The 24963-nt window shown below is 37.9% G+C and overlaps 1 protein-coding gene across 3 annotated transcripts in view; it reads right to left on the bottom strand.

Annotated features, from left to right (window-relative positions):
• The window catches only part of KIF27 (kinesin family member 27), an 88901-nt gene extending 64601 nt beyond the window's left edge, over window positions 1–24300 (bottom strand). For all 3 annotated transcript variants that reach the window (XM_029203846.1, XM_029203848.1, XM_029203847.1), the window contains exons 1-5: window positions 24203–24300; window positions 19963–20347; window positions 13454–13654; window positions 9446–10389; window positions 4769–4912 (exon numbers count right to left, since the gene is read on the bottom strand). In XM_029203846.1, coding sequence (XP_029059679.1) covers window positions 4769–4912; window positions 9446–10389; window positions 13454–13654; window positions 19963–20260 — 1587 coding nt within the window. In that variant the 5' untranslated portion in view covers window positions 20261–20347; window positions 24203–24300. The remainder of the gene's footprint in view (window positions 1–4768; window positions 4913–9445; window positions 10390–13453; window positions 13655–19962; window positions 20348–24202) is intronic.
• Between the last annotated feature and the right edge of the window lie 663 nt (window positions 24301–24963).

Here is a 24963-nt window from a genome sequence, read left to right as displayed (position 1 = left end):
AACCGAGCTTAAATATATATAATGCAAAAATGGTCACTATTCTCAAGACAAATCCAAAATTATAGTGGGAGATTTTAACATCACTCTAAATCACTGATATGACAAAAAGACCCCCAAAAAGTGAGTAAAAATATAGATTTGAATAACAGGATAAACAAGATTAAGAGTACCCAATGATTGCAGAATACACATTCTTTTCAAACACTTCTGTAGTATCTACAAAAACTGGCCTTATGCTAACCCATAAAGCAATTTTCAACCCAAAGAACTGAAATCATACAATTAAGCTAAAAATTAATAAATGCAACTAAGCTAAAAGTTAATAAAATCCTCCATGTGTTGTAAATAAAATAACTATACAACCCATAGGTCAAAGAAAAAAGTCACAATAAAAATTAGGAAATATTTTGAGGCAAATGTGAAATGCAGGTAAAAATAAGCTTAGGAGGAAACATATAAATTTAAATGCATATATTATAGAAGGCTAAAAATATATAGAAAGGCTAAAACTCAATGAACTAAGCATCCATCTAAAGAATTTAGAAAGATAGCATAGGATCCTATCCCCCAAAAAAGCAGAAAAAATTAAATAATAAAGATAAGGGTAGAAATTAATTAAATAATAAATAAACATATACTAGAGAAGATCAACAAAGTCAAGAATTTCTTCTCTGAAGAGACTAATAAAATTGATAAACCCCTGGTGAAGTTGATCAAGAGAAAAAAAAAAGAGAGAAGGCACAAATAACCAGGAATGAAAAGGGGGATATCATCACACGTCTAAAAACATTAAAGAGATAAGAGACTATTACAAACTTATGCCAATAAATATGAAAACTTAGACACAGTTGTTAGATTCTTAGACAAATAAACCTTATCAAAAGGGGGGCAAAAAGAAAATATGATTGAATTCATAATAAAACATTCCACAAAGAAATGTTCCAATCCCAAATGTTTTTCAGGTGAATTCAACCAAACATTTAAGGAGGAAATAACACTAATTTTTCACACATTCTTCCAAAGTATAGAAAGAGAAGGAATGCTACCTAACCTATATTATTAGGATAACCTAATTTGTTACAATATCTAACAAGAATATTTTGAAAAAGGAAAATATAGGCTAATCTCACACATGAATAGAGATGCTAAAATCCTAAACAAAATAATCACAAACCAAATCAAGGACACTTGTAGAAAACAGTTAACACAGCAGACCTGACTGCTATCCTTTGAAAGACCTGCTTAAGAGGTTGTCCATTGGCTGGTGTCTGGGAACTTGGATCCTAAGAGGGTTCCCAACACCCTAACTGGTAAGAGTGGCTCACTGTGCTCAAAGTGTTTGTACAGACAAGGTGGTTTATGTTGAACACCTGCTTTCCTTCTGGTAGTCTGGAATTTTGGTACATGCTGGGCAGAGAATGCCTTCATTACCAGCCCTCAATAAAACCTGAGTCTCTACTGAGTTTCCTTGGTAGACAACATTTCACGTGAGTTGTCACAGGCTTTGCTGGGGGAATTAAGCACATGCGGGTGACTCCACCGGGAGACAACTCCTGGAAGCTTGTGCCTGGTTTCTTCTGGACTTCACTCTATGTCCCCGTTCCCTTTGCTCTCCTTTCACAGTAATAAATCTTAGCCATGAGCACAACTATATGCTGAGTTCTCCTGGTGCATCATCCAACCTGAGGGTGGTCTTGGGGACCCCCAACACAATACATCATGACCCAAAGAAAGGTTTATTCCAGGAATATAAGATTGGTTTAAAAATTAGAAAAATCAATATAATTCACCACATTAACAGGATAAAGGGAGGAAATCATGATAAAGAAAAATCATTTGATAAAATTTAATATCCATTCATAATAAAAATTCTCAGCAAATAAATTTTCCTTGGTTTGATAAAGGATAAATTAAAAATATATATATATCGGGACTTCCCTGGTGGTCCAGCAGTTAAGACTCCACACTTCCACTGCAGGGGGCACAGGTTGATCCTGGTCGGGGAAGTTCCACATACCGCACAATGCAGCCAAAAAGTAAAAAAAAAAATCTGCAGCAAACATGATACTTAATAGTGAAACAGTGAAAGCTTTTCTTCAGCAGTTGGAAACAAGACAAGGATGCTTGGTATCAACACTTGTATTCAACACTGTATTAAAGATGTCAGTCAATGAAGTAAGGTTAAAAAAAAAAAACAGAAGGTATAAGGATCATAAAGGAAGAAATAAAAATGTCTTCATTTGCAGATGACATAATTATAAATGAAAATCCTAAAGAATTTACATAAAATATCAGAATTAAAAAATGAATTTAATCAGGTTGCTGGGTATAAGCTATCAACATACACAAATCAATACAGTTACACATACCAACAAAAAATGAAAATCTGAAAAGATTCCATTTATAGTCACATAAAAAAATAAAGTATCTGGGAATGAATCTAACAAAAAATGTGCAATACTTCTACATACACACAAAAAAGTCATTATTGAGAAAAACCAAAGAAAACATGAGTAAATGGAGGAATATACCATGTTCATGGGTTAGTGAAAAGACTCATGATCAAAAGATGTTAACTCTTTCCAAATGTATCTTATAGATTTAATGCAATCCCAACCAAAATCACAAAAAAGTTTTGTTTTTTTGGTTTTTTTTGTGGTCCTTGAAAAGCTGATTCTAAAATTTATATGGAGCAACCAAGACATTCTTGGGGAGGAGGGAAACAGAGCAGAGGCCTTGCTCTATAGAATATCTAGACTTATTAGGAACCTGCAATAAATAAGAAATGTGACATTGGTCCAAAGACAGAAAAACCAATGAGATACAACAGAAGTCCCAGAAATATACAATAGATGCATGCATGAATGAACCTTGATTTATGACAAAGACAGTGGTGAAAAGATGGTCTTTTCAAAAAGTGACGCTGGAACAAATGGATATCTATATGGAAAAAAATTGAAATTTGACCTTTACCCCATACGCAAAAATCAATTTCAGGAGAACTGTACAGCAAAATGTAAAAGGCAAAACAATAAAGCTCCTAGAAGATAATATAGAAAGACTCAGTCCAATAGGAAAGCAAGCAAGAAACTCGAATGAGCATTTCACAAAAGAAGGTATCCAAATAGCAAAAAAACATGAAGAAGTGCTCAACTTCACTAGTCATCGGGGAAGTGCAAATTAAAACCACAGTAAAATAATATTATGTACCTACCAGACTGCCTAAGATTTAAAACTTTACAATAACAAATGCTGGCAAGCAAGTGGAGCAGCAGAAATGCTCACACAGTGCTGGTGCAAGTTTAAACTGGAAAACAAGTTTGGTATCATTTACTAAAGTTGAAGATTCGCCTACCCTATGACCTAGCAATTCAACTCCTAGGCACAAATCCAAAAGAAATGTGTGTGCGTGTGCACCAGGAGACATGTTTAAGAAAATTCATAGAAAAAAATGTCTATCAACAGTAGAACAGAAAAATAAATTGTGGTATATTCATACAATGAAATCCTGTACAGCTATAAACTAATCAAGCTACAGCTACACACAACGTGGATGAATCACAACAGATAAAATGTTCGATAAAAGCAACCAGATACTAAAGAATATATATTGAATGATTAAATTTATAAAAATTCCAAAAACTAAACTGTAGTGTTCAAGGATACATAGTAAAACCACAAAGCAAAGCAAGGAAATTATCATTATGAAAATTAGGAGAGCAGCTCTCTCCGAGGAGGAGAGACTAAGGGCTTCCGAGGGGCTGGCAGTGTGCTATTTCTTGAACTGGTGGTGGCTACCCAGCTGTTCTCTTTGTGATAAATCACTGAACAACACATATTATTTTATATATGTTTTATGTTTTTAAATTATTACAGAATTAGAAGGGTTAAAAAAGAAAACAAAAATAATGTCAAAATCAAAGTCTAATTTGTCCTGAATCAGATTATTACTCAGAGCAGTAGTTACTCCTTGATAGGAAGCTAAAGTCTTTAAATGAAATTAACTGTTTGGGGGGGTGGTAGGGTTCATAGCCAGGGAGTATAATATTTAGGGACATACCATGTTACTCTGCAGGCACATCCATGTTAATACAGAAAAGCTAAGAGAGAGAAATTGAAAGATTTAGCCAAAATTAAAGAGCAAATCACTGATGGAGTATAAAACGATAATCTAACAAATCAAAAAGTTTAAATTATGTGTTTACCTTCCAACACTTGACAATATCATATTGCCTATTACTTTGGCAAACAACGGGAGGGAAAGTATAAAGAAAGGATAACCATAATATGATTTGCAAATTAAGTTCCTGGGTATAAGGTTTTGTGTTTTTTTGTTTGTTTGTTTGTTTTGTGGTATGCGGGCCTCTCACTGCCGTGGCCTCCCCCGCTGCAGAGCACAGGCTCCAGACACGCAGGCCCAGCCGCCATGGCCCATGGGCCCAGCCGCTCCGCGGCATGTGGGATCTTCCCGGACCGGGGCACGAACCCGCGTCCCCTGCATCGGCACTTGGACCCCCAACCACTGCGCCACCAGGGAAGCCCCAGGTTTTGTATTTTTGAAATATAAGTCAAGCTAACAATAAAAATGTTTTCCCTTCACACCAATTTAGGAGGAAAACTGTAATAACTCTTTCAGGTGCTTGTGTTCAGAACTCCATCTGAAACCTATTTTTGCAAACATTCCCACTTATCATTTACAATGCTATTTTATTTAGTCATGTACTATTCCAATGAAATATACAGAGCAAGGTACATTAAAAAACTCTACCTGCAACCTATTCACTTTCTGCGCTTCTTTCAAAGATATAACATGTCCTTTGTTTTCCTGCATCATCATTTGCATTTGATTCTTTAGTTCCTTCACTGCCAGGTCCTTCTGATTAAATACTACTTCAGCAGCAGCAAGAGCACACTGTGGGGAGGGAAAGAAAGCACAAGAGAGATTCAATGTGGAAAGTACTCGAGAGAGAGCCCACATAATACCACAAAAACTGTGGTTTAATGACACCTTGAAGATGTCTCTTAAAATTTTCTTATCCTTTGTTTCTGGTTTCTTTATAAGAAAGGCAGAAACAGCTGAGAGGACCTATTACTGCTATAATGTAAGAATTAGTCACCACAAAGACAGGAAGATTTTCCTTACTTTTATTTCCTGCACTTCAAGATTGAAGCCAGTTATTCAAGAGTACATTCAATGAGATTTTTATAAGTTTTCTAGAATTGCCATGAGATTTTAATGTTTTTAAAAATCAAAGAGGTCACATTTCCCAAACTGACCTATAGAGTATAACAATGCATTTGGATGTTTAAATAAAGAACATTTGCTAATTTTGCACCCTTTCACTAAAAAGAGATATATTTTGAAGATGTCTGGAAATATGGTTAAACGTATAGTTTTCTTAGTTTGCCTGTCTCCAAATAAACTCGGGACATGCAAATAATACTTTTAAAACAAATTTTGAACTAAATAAACAGAAAATTAACATTGGTCAAGGGTCTACTTTATGCTAGATTGTAACTTGGCATTTTAAAAATATCTCACTGAATAGACATGATTCCTTTTTCATGAAGAAACTAAAGCTCAGTGAGTTAACACCTCTTCCCAGGACAACACAATGGATAAACCAAATTCCTGACAGTCAACTCCAAGATCTGAAGCCTATGCTCTTTCCGCTAAGCCACAGGAAAAGAGAAGAAAGAGTACCTATTTACAAAATGGTGCTCTCTTTACAAACAAGATTTAATTCACAAAACCAGAGCATGTGCGTGACCTCTCAGGTGGTGGCGTGGAGGTGGATGGGCCTCTGCACTGGGACCCCACGGACTGAGGCCAGCCTTGAATTTGCTACAGCCTTCCCTTGGGACTTTGGGCAAGTCCCTTCTTTTCTCTGCTTGGCATCTTTGAATGACCAAATAAGGAGGGAACGCATGGCCCTGATGGTCCTTATAACCCTATATATTTATATGACCTTTATGACTTTTCTGTTTTTAAAATAAAATATAACTATAATTCTCATTAGTTAATACCCTCTGCTATGGGCAATTAATTGCCCATCCGAGAAGCTTAAAATGTAACGGCTCTCCCAGTGCTGAATATTTAAATATTTTTACATATACTTTATAAACTACAGTTTTATTGTTTATTATTTATTTAAAAGTGTTTATCTGTTGAGTATATTCATGTTCACATACTGTCCTTGTGTTCAAATTATGGAGTAAAAAAGTAACAAAGAGACTTAAGAGGTATTTATGAGGGGATGAGCTGCCTTCACAGAACCCCTGGCACGTGGCCCTACCTACAACTACTGAGTCCAATCCCTTAGCTGCCACAAATGTATAACCTAGGCCCAGGTAGAAGAGAAATAAATGAGAGGAGATCATAATAGGCTAACGTGTATTAAGCCTTACTATAGCTCAGGCATCTTTCTCATCACTTCATGGGAACTAATAATGCTCTAATAGCTTTCAAAGCAACCCTAAACGGAGCTTATTATTAGTGTTTCCATTTTACAGGTAGGGAAACTGAAGCACAGAGAGGTTAAGTATTTGTCCAATGTCAGAGAGCTAGTAAACAGAGGAGCTGGGATTCAAACCTTGGAAGTCTGTTACCCATGTTCTTAACTACTATATTCTCTCACAGAAAAAAAGAACAGAAATGAAGTTTAAAAAACAATTTTTTAAGAGACATATGGGGTAAGGAATGACACCAATCATTTGTCTATTTGCTGTTCAGTGGTAGCCATAGATTACTAGGCCTAGAAGATTGCAGACCAAAAAAGGGAATCCATTTTTTTTAAATTGGGAAACACTGAATGCTATATTTCTCACCTGGAGACTCACAATATACATCAGTACTTTTCAAAGTTCTGGGAAGTCTTTGGATTAAGAAACCTGTTTGTTTTTTGCAACCTAGCATTTCCCAAAACAATCTGATCATGGTACCATTTTTCATCAAGACTGTTAATATCTTTGGGATATCATAATCTAGAGTACATAATCTAGAGCAAGTTTAAATTTAGAGTTTCCAACAGACGGAGAGAGGAGGTTACTACCCATCTCACCCCCAAGCAGATGGGTTTTGTGGGCTTCCAAAATCAGTCATCTTAGAAGCATGCTTTCTACCACCAACTTCTATAGTGTACCACAAAGTTCAAGCTTCCTATTACCTGTACTTAATGTTCTGCCAGTTTCTTATACCAAAGAGGAAGGGCCAGGCCTGCTCTATTTAAGAAAAAGGCAGAGCAGAGTTACTGCCTTTAAAAAAAAAAAATCCATGATTTTAAAAGCAGTACTTTATATGCTTATATTTAAAGATCAAAGCTTTGTAAAAGAGCAGCAGTTCTCGTAGTGTATTCAGTAGTGAATCTTTTAGCATGAACCTTAGATCCTTTCAGGGTATCCATGAGGTTAAAACCATTTTCCTAGTTATACTAAAATGATATTTGCCTTTTTCACCATGTTGTCATTTGTACTGATGGTGCAAAAACAATGATATGTAAAACTGCTGGCTCCTAGTATGAATAAAGAAAGTGTCACCAAACTGTAGTGGTAGCCACTGTATTCTTCACTGCTGTGCACTAACAATACAAACAAACCAACAAATGCCAGTTTCACTTAAGAATATCTTGATGAAGGAATAAACATGATTTCATTAAATCTCAACACATGAGCACTTTTTTAGTATTCTATGTGTCAAATGGGAGGTATGCATAAAGTAGTTCTGCTGTATACTGAAGGGTGATAGTTATCTGGGGCAAAAAATCTTGTGCAACTGTTTGAGTTGCAAGCTGAACTAGCCACATTTTTCATAGGGTGCTATTTTTACTCTAAAGAACAACAGACAAACTATTCACACTTGTATGTGTGACAGAACCATCATTTCAAGGAAAACAACTAAAGTATTTGTTGCAAATGATAAAAGTCAAGTTTCATGCAAAAATTAGAATTTTGGAAAACACTTCTGCTACTGTAAACTTGACAGCTTCCAGTAATTAACAACTTTGCAGGTGAGATCAGTGGTGATATTAAGGAATGTGATTTTTTTGATACTGTATAGTGAAATGTGTCAGCATTGAAAGATCTTCATAATTTAGTAATCAAATATTTTTCAAGTGTCTAATGCATGTTGATTCAAAATCATGTGTGGATAAAAGATCCATTCAAAGTACAAGGTAAAAATCAGTGAATGTTAATGTAACAAAATGGTTTCAAATCCCACATTGCAGGTAACCTTTAGGAAATTTCCGCTTGTTGAGTTCTGATATAATGTCAAAGAATATGCACAATTATCTGAAAAAGTCATTAAAATATTCCTCTCTTCCAACTACAAATCTAGATGAGGCTGGATTTTCTTCATATACTTCAACTAAAACAACATATTGCAACAAATTGCATGCTGACTGATATGAAAATCCACCTGTCTTCTATTAAATCAGACATGAAAAGAGATTTGAAAAAATATAAAGTAATTCCACTGTTATTAAATTTTTTTGTTTTGGAAAATAGTTATTTTTAATGAAAAAATGTTCTTTATATTAACATGTAATTGGGTTATTATTGTTAGTTCTGAGTGAATTAATAGTTTAAATTTGTTGTTTTAATTCTAATATGGTAAATATCAATAGATAACAACCCACACAAACAAAAGCTCTTTAGGGAACCTCAATTTGAAGAAAGTAAAGAAAACTTGTGAGCAAAAAGTTTGAGAATTGCTGTAATAGAGGTTTCTTTCTAATACATACAAATAGATATTGAGGAAAGATTTCTAACTAGAAAGCCGTCTTATTACCTATATCTTTTCCTATTTTAAAAAAAATGGTGGACTATCCATTTGTCCACCAGATTGCAAACTCCACATAAGCAAAACTAGGTATGTCTATTCTCCATTATTTCCCCAGTGACACATAATCTTTAAATAACAAATGTTTTTCAAATGAAAAGTGGGAAAATGTAATTTTAACTCAATATACATATATACAATATGTATACATGTACATAGCTACATTCCTTAAATATTATCAAATATGATGATTTATTTGTTTGTCTAAAAAATCAAAACACCAAACTCAAGGAGTCAGGTAGCATTCTTTTTCTTTCAAGAAGCACTGACCTAAAGAGGGATTAAAAACTCAATAAAATTTAACCTAATTTTGTCCTGAAACTGTGTTTCTTCTCATCCTCTAAATTAATGACCAGTCTCACAAGAGCCTACTTAATAAATACAACAAATTAAAATACACTTGAAGAAGAAAGGAGGAGGAACCAAGAAAGAGATGAATTATGAGGAGAAAGCAATAGGAAAAGGGAGAAAGAAACAGAGTAAAGGCAAATGAGATTTTATATATAATCCTTTCCAAAATAACTTCTGAAATTCCAAAACAACTCTTACTTGCCCAGATAAATTTAGTCTTTAAACAAGTTACTTACAAAGGTAGTGTCTAAGTACCTGGCATTTCTTAAGCTCTCGCTTCAGCTGGAGAACTGTAATATGCTGTGGTCCTTCTTCCAGGTTTCCAATGCCTTGGTGTCCTCTGAATGAGGTGACCTCCTGGGTCACGTTAAACCACTCCTGCAGTTTGTGTTGCTGATTTTGGTTTAGTCTGACAGAATCTTTTAAGTCCACCAGGAAGGTAAAGGCTTCCTCTAAACAATTTTGGTAACCCAAACATTCTCCTTGTAGCTGAGCAACTTGCTCCTCAAGAGAATGGATCCTATTTTTATCAGGAGTCCCCTCCCGATGGATCTGGCTAGTTTGGTTGCTACTAGCCTGCTGGCTTTGCAAAGCTTCTCGAAGCAACTTAATCTCAAATTCCATTTCGCCCATACGGTCTGACTCAGGGCTGAAGTTTAAGGTGGGTTTGTTTCTAATGTTGCGTGCTCTGTTGGCATATTTGAGAGAATTTAAGGACTCGTCAAAATCCAAGGAGGATGGGCTGACACAGGTGATCATGACGGTCTTGGCACTGCCTCCCAGGGAATCTTTCAGAAGCCGGGTAATTTTAGCATCCCTGTATGGAATATGTGAACTCTTCCTGCGTGGGTCCCCAAGAGCGCTTATTACGTTTCCTAAAGCCAGCAAGCCACTGTTGATTTGAATGGATTCTTTGAACCGTTCACCAGTATTCCCTGTTTTGGTTACTCTTTCTGATCCAGCCAAATCCACAAAGTGGAACTTTGAGACAATATGCTGATGGGAATACCACGATCCATCTTCAGCTGCCTCTTTATTTTTCACCACTTGACGAAGGCTGATTGTGAAAATCGCGTGTGACCTACTGGAGTGCTCGTTCATTTGGGTGGTATCCGTATGCCTGGCTGCATTCCCCATCTCCAGGAGACTCATCACTTCATCTGCAGTCTCCACCTGGCATTCCTTGGCCCCAACAATCACTTAAAATAGCAACAGCAAGTTTTAATCAAAATCCAGTAGAGTTAAATTAACCATACAACAATTATCATTTGCTTATACCGCCCAGCTAAGACAGTCCCTTTAAAAAACTTCATAGCATTTCAAAATAAAAGTAACATCAGCAACATCATTAAATAATTTTAGATAATCTGCTAACAGGACTATTTTAATAGATGGCATTCATTTTGATGTTTAAATTCTAAAAGATGTCATATATATGTATGTTTTAAACAATCTGTGGGTTTTTTTGGAATCACACATCACACTCAATTCTTTAAAACACATGACAAAAGAAAAATTCTTTATTCCAGTATTTTGATTTGTAGAGTCTAATATACTGATTGAAAGATATTAATTATATATATATAACTCAAAAGAATTAATCAGTAGTAGATTAAAATTAAATTAAATTAGTTTCTTTTGAGTTTCGTTAATATTCAAGCCATCCTAAGGTTTAAAGTTTTTGGTAAATAACCAATGATAAATGAAAATTTCAATATAAATAAAGTTGTTTATTCTTTTTTTTTTTTTTTTGCTGTGCTAGGGCCTCTCACTGTTGTGGCCTCTCCCGTTGCGGAGCACAGGCTCTGGACGCGTAGGCTCAGTGACCGTGGCTCACGGCCACTCCGAGGCATGTGGGATCTTCCCGGCCCAGGGCACGAGCCTGTGTCCCCTACATCAGCAGGCGGACTCTCAACCACTGCACCACCAGGGAAGCCCTGTTTATTCATTTTAAAAACAGTTTCCCCCTACATAATATAAGAGTGCAAGGCAATTCAAAAAAGGCAAAAAAGTTTCTATTTTAACAACAGAATAGAACCCAAAATAACCTAAGCTTACTACATGTGTTATTTGTTTATATCCAAAAATATTTCGAAAAGGAGTAGGTGGATTTGGGATTTGAATCACAGCAGTAAACCTCCCAAGTCTGTGCTTGAATTACAGCACCAAGCTTCCTCTTTAATCAGATCTTGTCATGTCACTGTTTCTCTAAAAAATATTCACTTTTCTTGCATTGTTTCCATCATGACACCTTTTTTAACAGCCCAGTTCATTTAAAGTTCTAATGTACCTGTACTACAACAAGGAGTGCTAAACTATCAGTTTATAAAATATAACAATTTAACCATAAATCATAGTATAACTTTTCTAAAAGTTTTCTAATGTTAGGCTATAGCTTAGCACTATCTATGGTCCTCAAACCCAGCTGAAAATCACCTGGGAGCTTTATAAAAGGGAAAGTGCCAACACCCACGCCCCATCTTTAACTAATTCATCGGAACCTGTGAAAAGTGGGGCCCAGAAATCAGTATTTCTTAAAAAGCTTCCAAGGTGATGTTAATTGTGCAGCATCCAGGTTGGATACCAACTACCACTTGATACAGAGAAACTCAATAAATATGTCAAACAAATGCATTTTGGTTGTGATTGGGACATTTTATAAGATATATGGTAATTTGTCTTAAGACTGTTACATCCTACCAAAATTTTTGCAGGATTGCTATCAGGTGTGGAGTATTTCCATCATTAAATTTATGAGGAGTGATAGTGTATACTTCCCTACTGTCTATTTTACAATAAACATGTATTTTTTTGGTAACTTTTAATAAAAGATAAACACATTCAATAATTACATTTTACAGAAGCTCAAAACATCCGTCTGGATTTCGTCCAGAAAAGATAAACTATACAAAATTATCTAATAAGGTCACAAAGTACTATGTATGCTTTCTTTCTAAAAAACAAAACAAGGGGCTTCCCTGGTGGCGCAGTGGTTGAGAGTCCGCCTGCCGATGCAGGGGACACGAGTTCATGCCCTGGTCCGGGAGGATCCCACATGTTGCGGAGCAGCTGGGCCCATGAGCCATGGCCGCTGGGCCTGCGCGTCTGAAGCCTGTGCTCCGCAACGGGAGAGGCCATGGCAGTGAGAGGCCCACGTACCGCAAAAAAAAAAAAAAAAAAAAGATGCCATACAATATGTGGGGTTGTGAGTGTATTTTTTTTTTTAATCAGATGTGTGTAGAAAAAGAAATCTGGAAGGAAACACACCAAAATTGGAAGTTGCTATTTCTGAGCTCTGAGATTAAAGATGATCTTTAACTTTCTTCCTTATACTTTACTATATTTTCAAAATGTTCTACGTTGAACATATTACCTTTTAAGTCAGAAAATCAGAAAGTGTTATTCTTTAAAATACTTGTATTTTGACCTTCCCATTCTAACGTTCTCCCATTTCCAAACAAATAGATGTTTAATGAGATTAACAGGTTGACAGCACAGAACGTCAGACGTTGAGAAGCACAACAAAGGACGAGTAAATGTCAGTATGAAGGAGCAAACACATAAGCTCTAAATTTAAAAAAAAAAAAAAAGAGGAAGCAATAGGTGTGCTGGGACAAAAATCAGAAAGGAAGAAAGGAGAGTTCTTGGATCAACTTGGATGAACACCAAAACACCAAAGGGAGAAGCCATCCCCAACCTCAGGGTAACTCTGGGAGAAAAAAAAGTACAAAAATTATTTTAGCCTATGTCACACTTTCTTAAGATCAGCCCAGGGGCGGGGGAGGTGGCAATTATAGGAAATAAATACAGTTGATCCTTGAACAACATGGGTTTGAACTGTGCAGGTCCACTTACATGTGGATTTTTTTCAATAGTAAATACTACAGTACTACACAATCTGAGGTTAGTTGAATCCGCTGAGGCAGTGGATACAGAAGGATGACTGTAAATTATACTTGGGTTTTTGACTGCGCAGAGGGTCGGCACCCCTAATCGCCACCCTCCCCACCACGTTGTTCAAGGGTCACCTGTATTTGGAATTACACCTTAATAACTTCATCTTACCAACCACTCTGAACTTCTACTTTTCACCTGGGTGCGTTAACTGCTACTGGTAATCAATAAGCTATTCAATTTAAAAGCAAAAACAAATGCATTTTGTTTCTATGTCTGTTTTTAAAGAATCCTTGGAAAATATCCAGAAACTGAATTAAACCATATTCATTTGCTAATGAAGACTACCAATTAAGTAGGCTACTTTACCTGTGTTTCCCTTTTCATCTTCTCGGATGTGAAGATCCTTCATAGATGTCTCCAATTCTAGAAGATCTCTTAGGTCTTCCTTGTATACTTCTATATAAGACACTTTTATCTTAGAGTCAATGCTAAGATTTTCAGAGATGTTTTGAAATATTTCTTGGATAGCACGAGGAATGATACCTTTTTGACCCTCCACAACTGAAGCTGAAAATTTAGAGAAAGAAAGCACATCTGAAATTTAAGATATAAGAAAAGCTACAATCAATAAATTTATTTTCTCAAATTTCTATTATAAAATTTTAAAATAGAAAAAGAAAACATTTTTTTCCTATAAAGTTCAGAAGTGAAAATTTTCACATGCATGCTCTTACTCAAACTTCATTCATGCATTCATTAAATAATTATATAGTACCTACTGTGTGCCAGGCAGTATTCTAGGACACTGGGAACCATCAGTGAACAAAACAAGGAAAAGATCCCTGCCCTTAAGGAACTGTACTAGGAGAGACAGACAACAGCTAAAAACAATAAGTGAATTATATAGTATATTAAAAGGCATTAAGTATGCCTGGAGAAAAAAATAGGGCAAGGTAAGGGGGACTGGAAGTGTAAGTGTATTTGATGGGAGGTGCTTGTAACTTTAAATAGGAAAGTCATGATGGGTGGGCATCACGGAGAAGCTGACCTTTGAGCAGAAACTTGAAAGAGGTGGCAGAGGAGCCATGTAGGTATCTGAATGTCCCAGAACAGCAAGCGCAAAGGTGCTAAAATGGTGTGATCCATAAACAAGGAGGCCATTGTAGTTGGAGCAGATGGAGCAAGGGGACAGTAGCAGGGCATGAGGTCAGAGAGGTGACAGAAACAAGACCATGTAGGTCCTTGTAGACCACGATAGATTTTAGGTCTTATTCTGGGTGAGATGAGAGCCACTGGAGCAGAGCAGTAACTTGGGATTTAAAAGAGACCACTCTGTCTGCTGCGTTTTGCCTCAGTCATAGAAGGGTAGGGGCAGAAGTAGGGAGACCACTTAGGAGACCAGTGCACTAATCCAGGAGTCTAGAGGGTTCGGGGGAGAGGTGGACATGACGGTGACATAAGCTTGGCAGCAGAGAAAGGTGAGAATTGACCAGGTTCTGGATTTATGTTGAAGGGAGAGCCATTAAGATTCCCTGACAGATTGGATATGGAATGTGACAGAAAGTGATGAGTCAAGGATGACTCCAATATTTTGTCTTGAGCCAGTGGAGTTGCCATCAACTGATATAGGGAAGAGTGTGTGTTGAGTTGGTTTAAGGGGAAAATGTCAGAAGTTCATTTTTTGACCTATTAAGTTTGAGGTATCTATTAGGGATACAGTTGGGAAGGTTGAATAGGCAGTTGGATATATGAGACTAGAGTACAAGACAGTCATCTGGACTGGAGGTAAAAAACTGGAAGCTACATATAGATGGTATTTAACGTCATAGGGCTGGATGAGACCAAGGGGAAAAGTTGAGAGTCAGAAGAGAAGAACACCAAACATTGAGCCCTGGGCACTTCATCATTTGTTGGTTCACTTATCAGGAACTAGCAAGAGAGCATGAGTGACCAGTTAAGTAGGAGGAAACCAAGAACGTGGTGGCCTGGAAACCAAGTGGAGAGCATGCGTCAAGTTTGCTGAAAGGCCGGTTTGATGAGAATTGACCACTAAATTTAGTAAGTGAAGGTCATTTGTGATAGCTCGACAATTGCAGTGTCAGTGGTAGTGGAGGTGAAAGTCTGAACGGAGTGAGTGTAAGAAAGACCGAGAGGAGAACTGACACCACGAGTCACAGATAATACCTTCAAGGTTCTGCTGCAAAGAGGAGCAGAGAGAAGTGGGGTGGTTGGATGGCAGCGAGAGTGGGTAAAACAGAGGGGAAGTGAGAAATGTAACTAATTATTTTAAGATACAGTAAAGACTGATTTACCCAGCATTCTCTCAATTATTAACACTAAAATACTATTAAAAATCACATCATTGTAATTGATGAAAAACTGTATTCACAATGTAATTGTGAACATCAATGTAATTAATGAAAAACTGTGATCACTGTTTATGACTATTCACTGTTTAAAATGTCATGTGAGCAATGATTTTTAAATTTGATAATGCCCCATTTCCTCAAGGTGAGCAAACTGGTCCTCTAGAATACTATGACAATGTTAACCAGCACAGCTTTTTTGGAGAAACATTAGTATAAATGGTATCAAAAGTTGAAACGTGATCACCCTTTGACTCAGATATAGTCCTAAAGAAATACATATACACATACCCAAAGGTGTTGTATAAGGATCAGTAACAATTTCCTGTAATTGATAAAAAATTCCAAACACTAATAAATCCATTAGTAGGAGAATGGTTAACAATGGTATACCATGCACCTATTGTTAAACAGATGTCTAAGATCCATAAAGTTAAAAAAAGCAACTGCAGGGCTTCCCTGGTGGTGCAGTGGTTGAGAGTCTGCCTGCTGATGCAGAGGACACGGGTTCGTGCCCTGGTCCAGGAGGATCCCACATGCTGCAGAGCAGCTGGGCCCGGGAACCATGGCCGCTGGCCTGTGCGTCTGGAGCCTTTGCTCCGCAACGGGAGAGGCCACAACAGTGAGAGGTCCGCGTACCGTAAAAAAAAAAAAAAAAGCAACTGGAGAGCAAATTCATTTGCATAAAAGAAAACATACATATCTATGCAAAGAATATTTTTGAAAAAATTCACAAAAAATGGTGGTTACCTCTGGGGAGTTAGAACAGGGAGAGAAAAGAAAGGAAAACTTTTACTTTTATCTTATGGCTGTAATATCTGAATTTTTACCTTTAGAAATAAATATATATAGTCTAAAAATAAAAGTTTTAAATATAAATAACTTAAAAATAAACTAAATATACTGTATAGAATTGCAAGCAGCACAAAAACAGTTTACAATCAAATGACATGACAATGAAAAAAACTAAATGATAGTTAGATAACAGTTTAAGGCAAAAATAAAAGATTTAATAAGAAAATATTTATTGAAAACCCCAGGAATGCAATAGGCATAAGTGGCACCAGTGAAGTTCAAAATAGGTAGAGGTAGTACCTAAAATATCTAAAATATCTCTCTTTAGATCATTTATTATGGTCTGGGGAGAATCCCAATCATTGGAATGCAACTCATATATGTTAGCAAGAACCCTTTAAAAAAAATTATTTGTGTCGTATTTTTTCACATTTAGCCAAAAAGCATGTTTTGAGATTTCTGGGATGGAAAGGTACAGGTAGTTTGAGGGTAAACAGGCATAAGAAAGGGACAGGGGAGCAAGCCAGGGTCTAATGGCAACAAAGGACGTGTGCAGAAGAGAGGTACAGAAAGACCAGTTCTGCCCAAGCCAAGACCTCAATCCAGGAATGAGGAAGGGAACATCTCTACGCCTCTTCTCCTCCATCACTTGCGCAACGCAGAACACAGATTAACACAATAACATGAATGAACAGAAATGCATACAAGAGACTCAGGTATTTGTACACCAATGTTCAGAGCAGCATTAGTCCCAATAGCCTAAAGGGGAATACAATTCAAGTGTCCATCAACAGATGAATGGATAAACAAAAGATGACTTATACATACAATGGAAAATCATTCAGTCATAAAAAGGAATGAAGTTCCAATACATGCTACAACATGTAGGATATCTTTAGATACATTCTGCTAAGTACAGAAGCCAGACATAGGAGGACAAATACTGTATGATTCCACTTCTATGAAATATCTAGAAGAGGCAAACTTACAGTCAAAGAAAGTAAATTCGAGGTTACCAGGGGATGGCAGGGGGAGGACAGTTATTGCCTAATGGGTACAAAATTTCTATTTGGGGAGATGAAAAGTTTTGGAAAGAGCAGTGATGATTACAAAACACTGTGAATATACTTAATGTCACAGAACTGTACTCTTAAAAATGGTTAAAATGGTAAATTTTGTTTTACATTTATTTATTTAACCACAATTTTTAAAATAGTAAAAATAATATACAAGGTAAAATTTAGAATAAGTAAAAGAATAAATTGGACTTAAAGTTAAATAAGTTTCTGTAGGCCAATTTAGAAAACTGCCCACCATTTTTAGCATTGTTCCATGGAAAATATATTCCAAGCTACAAAAAGGTGGCTTACAAATGAACCTTAAAAACAACTTGCTTCCAAGTTGAAGATTACCAATGTTCAGATTTTTGGCAACAAACATCCTGAAAATCTGAACCTTACTAACTTGGACCGCCTTTGATTGCCATCATGTAGCAAATACGGGAAGCTGCAGGTTTTTCCAGTACAAGAGAAAGTGAAAATTCCTTTTGGAGAGCTTCCAGGAACTAGCCAATAGTACTATCTATAAACTCCAGCATATATTGAATATATGCATTCTAGATTAGCCAGAATATGAGGCTGATCAGAATAGCTCATTCATTTCCCACTTCAACAGATAACAAAGAAGAGTAACTCAAAAGACTTAAAAAAAAAGAAAAGCTGAATTACAAATAATATTTACAAATAAATCATCAAAATGTATTCTGGTAACCTAAAGATCACATTTTCACTGTCACTCTTATATTCCTGAAAGACTATTTCAGAGAGAAAAACTGTAAAGTTTTATACTTTAATAGCCATCATTTAGCTCTTATACACTATTTAAAGAGTATGCAGGGCTTTCCTGGTGGCGCAGTGGTTGAAAGTCCGCCTGCCAATGCAGGGGACGTGGATTCGTGCCCCGGTCCGGGAAGATCCCACATGCCGCTGAGCCTGCGCGTCCGGAGCCTGTGCTCCGCAACGGGAGAAGACACAACAGTGAGAGGCCCGCGTACCGCAAAAAAAAAAAAAAAAAAAAAAGAGTATGCAAATGAAAGTTTTTAGAGAAGATTACACCTGGTAAAAGTTGGTAAATCCAAGGTTCTGAAAAGCAGGGAAATGAATAGTAATTTAAATAAGCATCATATTGAAAAATAAGAGATTTCATCTACCACAGTACCTAGCATGGTACTCTAGCCACTGCAAAAGCTCAATAAATTATTTATTGGAGAAAAAAACTACATTATTTGCATGGTCAATAATCAAACAGCAGATGACTGACCCAGAATTGGTGTCTTACAGATAGCCTGGGAAATCAAAAATGCTATTTTCACAAATACACCAAGAAATGTAACTTCAAACAACAAAGTGCAATTTTTCACTTATCAGATAGTGAAAAAAAAATTTCGGATTTCTGATTTCCAGTAACTGGCAAGGATATGAGCAAATAAATGGCTTTCACATATTGGTGGCAGGATATAAACTGGTACACCCTTTTGGATAATTTGTCAGTATCTATCCACATTTTAAATGTGCATACCCATTACTCAACAAATCTACTTCTAGGAATCTATTCTACAGAAATACTAACAAATGGATGCAAAGTTAAATGTATAAAGATATATACACTGTAACTTTTTATAACAGTAAAAATCAAAACCAACCATTAATCCTGTCCATTAATACCGGAATGGGTGAATTATGATCCATTCAAACTATGGAACATTGTATGTACAGCCAAAAAAAATGAGGTGAAATTCTATGACCCAAATGGAAAGAAATGAAATGATATTTTATATCGTTAAATGCAAAAAGAAAGTTACAGAATCACAGGTATGAAATACCTCATCAAACAATTAAACTAACAACAAAAAAAACCCAAAAAACTACATGTGTGAGTACTTGTAATATACCTAGAAAAATGTCTAGAGGACTCTGAATGTATACATCAAACTGTTATTTCCTGGGAATGAGAGGAGCTTTCATTAGTTTAATTAGATTTCTTAAGCATCACTTGCAATTCTTTTTACAATGAACATTATTTTTTTTTAAACTAGCAGAAAAAAACATCAAAAACTCTTCCTAATGGCGATCTGTTTCTTTTGGTATGAAGTATTTTAGCTAAAATATTTTAGGACAATAGATAACTTTAATAACCTTTTCCCTTAAGGAATTAAAATTGTATTCATGGCCTCTTAAAAAAAAAACAATATAGCTGTAAGTATGTGACCAAGCTGTGAAAATTGTTAAGGGAGTAGAACTTAAAAGTTCTCATCACAAGAAGAAAAATGTAACTGAGGTGACTGATGTTAACTGAACTTACTGTGGTAATCATTTTGCAATATATAGATATATCAAACTATTATGCTGTATACTTTGGACTAATACAATGTTGCATGTCAATTATATCTCAAAACTGGGGAAAAACAGCAAAGGGCTGAATACTGAACATTGTCTTAAACGTCTTTCCTCAAGCAAATATAATCATAAATAGTTTAATGAAACTTCAATATTTAAAGCAAATCTTTCAAAGATGATGATCTTATGAACACATCTGTTATCCTATTGATTATTTCATTCAGTTAATATGCTGAGCATCTACTATGTGTCAGGCACTGTGGTATTTCAGCTTCTTTCTACTGTCTGAAATAAAAGTAAAAGAGTATGAGAATCTTACCAACATGGCCTCCTCCAATGGTGTATGTCTTCCCAGATCCAGTTTGTCCATAGGCAAAAACAGTTGCGTTATAGCCCTCAATGAGTGACAACACTAGTGGCTTTATACAGGTATTATAAACTTCATCTTGAGTGGAATTTTTGCCAAAAACAAAATCAAAAGTAAAGACTCTATCTCTCCCAATGGTAACTTGTTGGGTGTTTGGAATAACTCTCACACAAGCTTGATAATTATGAAGAACTTCTTTGCACAGCAGAGGTCTAATTCTTACAGCAACTTTTACTGGTATTTCTTCCATGGCAGCTTAGATTTTACTAAACAGATTTTCTACTTAATATTCAGTATCTAGCGTGAGAAACATCCATTTTACGTAAGATCTGGACTCCTGTGTATCAAAATAAAAACAAAATTTAGTTATTGACTTCTCTATCGTAATAAACTAAGCAGCTTCTAAAGCAAAGTCAATTAAAGCAGGTTTTGTTCTAATATAAGATAGCTACAAAGAGTAAATCTGTCTTGAAAAAGTATACCTATAATTTATAGATGAAGTGATATGATGTCTGGATTTGCTGCAAAATAATCTAGGGGATGGGAGCCTTGAGTTGGTAAATGATGAAGCAAAGTGATAAGTACATGGGATTCCATTATGCCATTCTTTCTATAGTGGTAATATGTTTCCCAGCTCATTAATCTAAATATTGAATAATTGGGGAATTAGAAACATAAGGCAAGGACTTCCCTGGTGGCGCAGTGGTTAAGAATCCGCCTGCCAATGCAGGGGACACGGGTTCGAGCCCTGGTCTGGGAAGACTCCACATGCCGCGGAGCAACTAAGCCTGTGCACCGCAACTACTGAGCCCACGTGTCACAACTACTGAAGCTCACGTGCCTAGCGCCCGTGCTCTGCAACAAGAGAAGCCACCACAATGTGAAGCCCGCGCACCACAACGAAGAGTAGCCCCTGCTCTCAGCAACTAGAGAAAGCCTGTGTAGCAACGAAGACCCAACTCAGCCATAAATAAATTAATTAATTAAAAAGAAACATAAGGCAAGGAAATAATTGGGTAATTGTACATGTACACAAGTAGTGCAAAGCAAACCCTTAGATTTTACAGCTATGTACTGAAAAATAACAACTCCTCTTTGTCGCAAATGTTAGAAATCAATCCATGAAAATAGTTTTAAGGATTTCTATAAGTCAATGTAAATTTAAAACTAAATTTTCTATTTAAAAATAACCAAAACTAACAGAAAAACTGCTGTTCCACTCCTAAATTACATGGTACTTATTTCTGAAGATCTCTGGTGGAATTAATACATTAAAAATTATATTGGGGGACTTCCCTGGTGTCCAGTGGTTAAGAATCCGCCTTCTGGGCTTCCCTGGTGGCACAGTGGTTAAGAATCCGCCTGCCAATGCAGGGGACACGGGTTCGAGCCCTGGTCCAGGAAGATCCCACATGCCGTGGAGTAACTAAGCCCATGCGCCACAACTACTGAGCCTGTAAGCCTAGAGCCCGTGCTCTGAAACACGAGAAGCCACTGCAATGAGAAGCCCGCGCACGGCAACAAAGAGTAGCCCCCACTCAACATAACTAGAGAAAGCCCGTGTGCAGTAACGAAGACCCAGCACAGCCAAAAATAAATAAATAAAATAAATTATTTTTAAAAACAAACAGAAAAGAATCTGCCTTCCAATGCAGGGGATGCGGGTTCGATCCCTGGTCGGAGAATTAAGATCCCACACACCACGGGTAACTAAGCCCATGCACCACAACTACAGAGCTTGTGCACTCTGGAGCCTGCGCGTCACAATTGCTGAACCTGTGCGTCCCAATGAACAATGCCATGTGCCGCAACTAAGAACCAATGCTGCCAAAAGTAAAATAAACAAATATTTTTTAAAAATTGCAGGGACAATGTTTTAAAAAAATTAAATTGGTAGCTATACTTACAATGAACAACCTGAAAAATAAATTAAGAAAACAATTCCATTTATAACAGCATTACAAAGAATCAAATAAATTTAAGAATAAATTTAACAAAAGATGTGTAAAACTTACACTCTGAAAACTACAAAATATTGTTGAAAGTAAAGAAGATTTAAATAAATGGAAAAACATATCATGTTCATGGATTAGAAGACTTAACATATTAAAATGGCAATATTCCCCAAATTGATCTAAAGAGTCAACAGAGTGCCTATCAAAATCCCAGCTGACTTCTTTGTAGAAACTGACAAGCTGATCCTAAAATTCATATGGAAATTCAAGGGACATAGAACAGCCAATACAATAATGAAAAAGAACAAAGTTAGAGGACATACTTCCCCAATTTTAAAACCAGGCAACAGATCAAGACAGTGTGGTACTGGCATACAACAGACTTAAAGATCAATGGAAAAGAACTGAGAATACAGAAATAAATCCTCACATTTATGGGCAACTGATTTTCAACAACAGTGTCAACACAATTCAATGGGGGAAAGATAGTCTTTTCGACAAGTGGTCATGGGACAACTGGATATCCACATGCATAAGAATGAAGTTGGACTCCTACCTCACGTCGTATACAAAAGTTAATTCAGAACGGTTCACAGGACTTCCCTGGTGGCGCAGTGGTTAAGAATCCGCCTGCCAATGCAGGGGACACGGGTTTGATCCCTGGTCTAGGAAGATCCCATATGCTGTGGAGCAACTAAGCCCATGCACCACAACTACTGAGCCTGCAAGCCACAACTACAGAGCCCATGCACCACAACTACCGAAGCCCTAGGGCCCACATGCCGCAACTACTGAGCCTGCGTGCTGCAACTACTGAAGCCTACTCGCCTAGAGCCCATGCTCCACAACAAGAGAAGCCACCACAATGAGAAGCCTTCTCATTGCAACGAAGAGTAGGCCCCGCTTGCCGCAACTAGAGAAAGGCCGCGCACAGCAACGAAGACCCAACGCAGCCAAAAACTAAATAAAACTTAAAAAAGATACTCAAAAATGTTTAAAGAAACAAAACAAAAATAAATGGTTCTGGGCTTCCCTGGTGGCGCAGTGGTTGAGAGTCCGCCTGCCGATGCAGGGGACATGGGTTCGTGCCCCGGTCCGGGAAGATCCCACATGCCGCGGAGCGGCTGGGCCCGTGAGCCGTGGCCGCTGAGCCTGCGCGTCCGGAGCCTGTGCTCCGCAACGGGAGAGGCCACAACAGTGAGAGGCCCGCGTACCGCTAAAATAAATAAATAAATAAATTTAAAAAAGAATTTACATGTCTTTTAAAAAATCCATAGCACTTATACTTCTTCAGATTCTGATCAATTACAGCCATCAGAAGCGTACGTATTAATCTCACCAATCAATGTAAAGAAAGGTGAAATCTGATTGGCTGGCATACTCAATGGAGTTTTGAAATCTGAGCAAAGGAAGGAGAAATATTTGATCACTGATGCCAAGCCGTTGATCAGAAAAGTGTCTCCAAATACCGTTGCCATCCTGTGCCCTTGGCTTTTCATAAGTAGTGACTGTCTAAATGTAGTTTGTAAGTAATATTTTCTTAAGAAACTTTCTGGCAAGTGGATAGTGAATCTCATAAGGATCTCAGAAAAGGCCCCAAATGCATACAGAACAGATGGAGAAGACAGGAAGCAAAGAGGGGAAACAACAAAGATTTTTAAAGTTGGAGTGGGCGAAGTTTTATTTTAAAAGTGTTTCAAAGAAAGAATCTGGGCACCCTTTCTTTCTCAATTATCACCTGCTCTAAGGGAGGGGTCTTTCAGATTTCCGCAGAACTTATAATGCACCGAAGTTTCAACATCCGCAATGGGAAAAGGAGGCCTGTGACAAAACGAAACACCCAAGGAAGGTGGGCCTTTCCATCCCTCTTCAGATACCGCAGCTGGAAGCACGAAAACAAGAAATACACAGGATCCGATTCAGTGAGGCTCGGTCCGGGGTTCCCGGGGTTCCCGCGCGTCCCTCTTCTCCAAGCCCTTCTACCTCAAGGGGCACCCAACTTCCCCGGCCGCTCGCCTGGGAGTCCCAGCATAGGCCCAGGCCCCTCGGACGCACTGCTCCGCCTTGCGGGCGCCCCGACCGCCCTCCCCGCCAGCCGAGCCGCGGAGGCTCCCAATCCCCCGGCCGGCCCCCTCTCCTCCCAACGGCCGGCCGGGGACACCGGCTCAGAGAGCTGACCGGCGCCGCACCAGGGCCGACCCCGCCAGCCCGGCCCGACCCGCCTGCCACTCACTGACCGGTTCGAGAAACCCCAGTCTCCCGCGGTTAACGCAGCGCAGGACTCTTCGCCTTCACTTCGCACCGCCGCGCCGCATCTACCGCCTCAGCCCGCGCCTTTTGTTGTCGCGGGTTCTCCCGGCAACCAGCAAAGCCCGCGCTGACGCGCCCCCGCCCCTCAGGGCGGCCGGAAGCTCCCCAGACCCCGCCCCAGCCCGCCAAGCCCCGCCCATGCCCCCGCCCCGTCAGGGAGGAGCCTAGAGCCGGCCACCTGGAGGCCCCGCCTCCCAGATTAGCTCCAAAGTAAATACTACCCAGGGACCCCCTCATAGTGCTGAGCCAGAGAACTCTCCAGGAGTTTGTAAGATGAATATGAGAAAGATTCACATTGCTTTCAATATTTTAGCTACCAATTCCGTTTATTTTTATTGAAGTTAAATAAAAGTCCGCATAACATAACATGACATAACATAACATGAACCGTTTTAAAATGTACAATTCAATGGCGTTTTAGACATTCACAATGTTGTGCAACCATCACCTATTTCCAAAACATTTTCATCACCCCAAAAGGAAAGCCTCATACCAGTTAGCAGTCACTCCCATTCCTCTCTTCCCCAGCCACTGGCGACCACTAATCTGGTTTCTGTTTCTATGGATTTACCTGTTCTGGCCATTTCATAGTCATAGAATCATACAATTTGTGGCCTCGTGTCTGGCTTCTTTTGCTAAACGTTTCCCAGTTTCACCCATGTTGTAGCATGTATCAGAACTTTAATTC

This window comes from Monodon monoceros, unplaced genomic scaffold (genome assembly GCF_005190385.1).
Source record: "Monodon monoceros isolate NGI ecotype Baffin Bay Population unplaced genomic scaffold, NGI_Narwhal_1 Super_Scaffold_5, whole genome shotgun sequence".
Classification (NCBI taxonomy): Eukaryota; Metazoa; Chordata; class Mammalia; order Artiodactyla; family Monodontidae; genus Monodon; species Monodon monoceros.
This window is presented reverse-complemented; position numbering and strand designations above follow the sequence as displayed.